This window comes from Zingiber officinale, chromosome 8B (assembly GCF_018446385.1).
Source record: "Zingiber officinale cultivar Zhangliang chromosome 8B, Zo_v1.1, whole genome shotgun sequence".
Taxonomy (NCBI): Eukaryota; Viridiplantae; Streptophyta; class Magnoliopsida; order Zingiberales; family Zingiberaceae; genus Zingiber; species Zingiber officinale.
The window spans coordinates 8,952,531-8,956,760 of record NC_056001.1 but is presented as its reverse complement, the minus strand read 5'-3'; the positions used below and the strand labels follow the sequence as shown (position 1 = coordinate 8,956,760).

The 4,230-nt window shown below is 39.9% G+C and overlaps 1 protein-coding gene across 1 annotated transcript; it reads left to right on the top strand.

Moving 5' to 3' along the window:
* Positions 1–516: 516 nt before the first annotated feature.
* LOC122016369 (3-hydroxy-3-methylglutaryl-coenzyme A reductase 3-like) lies at positions 517–3,782 on the top strand. Its single transcript, XM_042573640.1, has 4 exons — positions 517–1,329; positions 1,747–1,928; positions 2,164–2,510; positions 3,368–3,782. The coding sequence occupies exons 1-4, from the start codon at positions 551–553 to the stop codon at positions 3,611–3,613; spliced, it is 1,554 nt and encodes a 517-aa protein (XP_042429574.1). The 5' UTR covers positions 517–550; the 3' UTR covers positions 3,614–3,782.
* The last annotated feature ends 448 nt before the right edge of the window (positions 3,783–4,230 follow it).

The window sequence follows — 4,230 nt, the reverse complement described above, 5'->3', positions numbered from 1 at the left end:
TCCCTTCTTGAGTATTGTTATCTTTCATTTAAATCTCCCATTTAATTTTTGAATCGGTGAGACCTATTGTAGTAATAACTGTTACTATTATAAATTTAATGTAAATGTTAAATGACCAGGTTAATTCATATTATAGTAAATACAATTTCATCATTATAACAATGCATGTGAATTTACATTGTAGATACGAATAGTTTTGAGTAAATTAAGCATGAATTACAGTAGCTATGAAATAGTATTAGAGGAGAGTTGAATAATGGTAATATTATTTTTTATTAATGTAATGAGTCAACATAAAGTCAAAAACAAAGAAGAAGCAGAGAAACAATCAAATTTCTGAAAATCAAGGAAAAAAAATAGTGCACCTGAATTTGTTGCATTTGTATTGTTGGAAATTATCAACCAATTGTTTTTGGGTCATCTTAGAATAAGTTACGGCCAAGCATCTCTCGCCCCAAGGCGGTTATAAGAGTAAGCCCCCCGCCATCTCCACTGCACTGCACTCCCTCCGTTCGAACGCACCGGGAGCAAGGCGGTTATAAGAGTGAGCATGGGGGTTCGCCGGAAGATCCTGTGGAGGCTTTCTTTTCTGGTCGGCGCACCGAATCGCCGATCTCAGCCGCTCGCCTTTCCTCTCTCCGTACGCCACACCAAGCTGCTCCTCTCCATTTTGACCTTGGTCGCCTCCCTGCTCTACCTTCTTGGTCTCAAGGAAACCCTAACCGTCATCGCGTCCCTATTGTACTGCGTCTGCTTCTCTAGCTTCTTCCTTGCCAAATTCATCGCCTTCCTCCGTGGCAAGCGCGGGAAGAAGAGCAGATCCCGTGTCTCTCCCCTCGAAACTATTCTCACGGACGACGAAATCGTCGCGTCTGTGGTCTCCGGCGAGACGCCATCTGAGGAACTGGAGTCCGCGACCGGCGATAGCGAGAGGGCTGTCATGATCCGGCGCGAGGCCATTCGGCGGGTCACCGGAAAGGGCTTGGTGGGATTGCCGCTCCATGGGTTCGATTACGCTTCCAGCTCGGGGCGATTCTGTGAGCTTAAAGTGGGGTGCCTACAGTTGCCGGTGGGCGTACCTGGGCCTCTACTTCTCGACGGGAGCCAGTACTATGTACCGATGGCAACCACCGAGGGCTGCCTGGTGGCCAGCGTGTCCAGGGGTTTCAAGGCCATCGCATTAAGCGGTGGCGCCTCCAGCGTCATCTTTGGGGACGGTATAACGCGGGCGCTGGTGGTGAGACTACCGTCCGCGGCCAGGGCAGCAGAGCTCCAGGCCTTCTTGGAGAACCCCGACAATTTGGAGACACTCACAGAGTTGTTCAATAGGTGTTTGATTTTTTGTTTTGCATCTTTAATTATATATATATATATATATATATATATATATATATATATATATATATATATATAAACAAACATTACATCTTTTTACTGCACAGAATTTCACTCTATTTTTTTTTTTAACTTTTGGTATATTTTTTTCAATATATGTTGATTCAAATTCAAAAGTAATCAGGGAAAGAACTCATGACCTTTTCTTCTCTTTGCATTTGTGGTTTGGAAATCCTAGTCAAAATTCATATAAGTTTTCAAATTCTGGTTAGATTTTTTTGTCTTTTATTTTTGTTCTTTTGAATTGCTAAACTTGACATTTTCCTTCTCTGCTGGAGGTTGACAGTCACCTTTACGTGTTCCTCTAACACTTGAATCTAATTGAATTGCACGTTGTTTAATTTTGTGCAGGTCTTCCAGATTTGCGAGGCTACAGACAATCAGATGTGCTCTGGCCGGGAGGAACCTGTACATGAGATTCAGATGCAGCACACAAGATGACGTGGGCATGAACATAATCTCCGAAGGCGTCAAACATGTGTTGGATTACCTTCTCAACAATTTCAACGACATGGAAGTCATCAGCACCTCAAGTTTGGTTCTTTTTCCTTATCTTGGTTTGTCATGTAGTCAGACTATCACATAGATTCTCCCTAAGCTTATGTCTTTTAGTGAGTTTTTGTTTCTATTAGTGGAGTATCTACAAATATTTCTCTTTTCATCAATGAAAAATTGACCAATACATTCATTTGCATCAACATGTTGACTAAATGCATGTTACAAGCTTGTTTGTGTATGCTAATTAATGCTTCTCTCGACACTGCCCAGGTAATCTCTGCTCTGAAAATAAGCCAGTTGCCGTGAATTGGATTGAAGGCAGGGGCAAATCAGTGGCTTGTGAAGCAATCATCAAGGAAGAAGTGGTAGAGAAGGTTCTCAAGACCAACATACCTGCACTTGTGGAACTCAACAAGATCAAGAATCTAGTTGGCTCCGCACTTGCAGGATCTCTTGGGGGGTTCAATGCTCAGGCCAGTAATATTACATCTGCGATCTTCATTGCCACTGGCCAAGATCCGGCTACCAATGTCGAGAGTTCTCAGTGTATCACCATGATCGAAGCTTTGAATGACGGAAAGGAACTTCATGTTTCTGTGACTTTGCCATCAATTGAGGTACTGAATTCAATCTCAGTTCCATTTCGTAATCTATAAAATCCATTTCCTTATTTAATTATCAATTTATTCATGGATCAAAAGTAGGTAGATCTAGCATTGATAAATAATGATATGGAACATAATCTTAAAGAAACGATATTGAAATATCAAACATTCAAAATTGAGATTTAACCAGTAAAAAGTGAAGTACAGACCAAAAGGCTACTAGTCATTTAAATGACCTGAATAACTACTGATTGTGTTGTACCTATTTCCCACTGCTCATGTCTTCCAAAACATCATGTCCTAAACCCTAGGATGCTATTCATATCCTTATTTAACTTATAATTATATTGTATTTTTGTCTAATGTAAACTCAACACCCGTAACAGAATGAATGTAAAATTGAAATGCATCTGCCGTCTGCCAGGGGATTAATATAATTAGACTTGATCACATGCCATCGGTGAATATTCAGCAGATCGTGTTTTAGAATTTTTCATGCAGCAGGTGGAACTTGCTAAAATTCTGCTTGCACTTGTCGCTTCATGCATGTATTTGATCGTGACGTTAGATTGAAATCAAAGTGAGTCAATTCCACTGACTTTGCTACTGGTGGTCCGCATAAGACAACTTTACTAGCAGCCACCGCAAGAGCACGTTGCGTACTTTTCAGTCGTTTCCATGAACCCAAACGGAGACATCTCGTCAAAGGTCGTCGTCATCATGTTGAATAATTATGAACTAGAAGTTTAATTGTCTAAATCCCCCAACCTTGTCATCTTGCTGATCTGTGAGCGAAATCTTCAAAATTTTTGCCATTTCTGCAGAAAGGATAAATGTGAGCTCATGCTGTTTGTTTTAAATGCATTTAGGTTGGCACAGTTGGCAGAGGGACTGAGCTAGCTCCACAAGCTGCCTGTTTGGATCTGCTCGGTGTGCAAGGCGAAAGCTTGGAATCTCCTGGCGCAAACGCCCGGCGACTGGCCACCATCATCGCCGGCACAGTCCTCGCTGGGGAGCTCTCCCTCCTCTCGGCTCTCGCAGCTGGGCACCTTGTGCAGAGCCACATGAAGTACAACAGATCCAGCAACACGAATATCGGACATCAGATCAAATAAACGGCCGTTTCCGTAAGAAGCCATAATTAAGCCACAAATAGATCTTTAGGTAAAAATAATGTATGCGGTCTTATGCAAAGCTGAGTATAATCCAGCTTTGCAATGACCCACTAATCTGGGTTTTGTTAGCTCATGAAGCATCGAATTTTATACGGCTGCAAAGCCCAAACTTAATATATTCTATGTACCATTTAGTTCTTCATTTCCGTTGTTTTATCTAACAAAAAGTCCATTGGCTGAAATTATTACTTAAGATCAAACTATCCGTATCGAGATACCTACATTTTTATTTTGTTTTATTTTTTTCTCTATTTCTTAAAATTATATGAAAAATTAATTGACACAATCCAATACGCGGTTACCAACCTTTCAACCTTATGAATCAATGACTTGAATATCCACGTCAACTTGCATAGAATATATCTTAAATTTTATATTTTATATAAAAATATTTTTACATAATCTATCATATCCATTCTTTAAATTTAAATTTAATAAATAATATTTCTTTAAATTTAGGAAATGAAATCCATTGTCTAAAAATTAAAATATAATTTAAGTTGGAAGATAGGAAAAAAAAATAAAAAGAATGAATTAGGCAATGAAAAGTAAATATT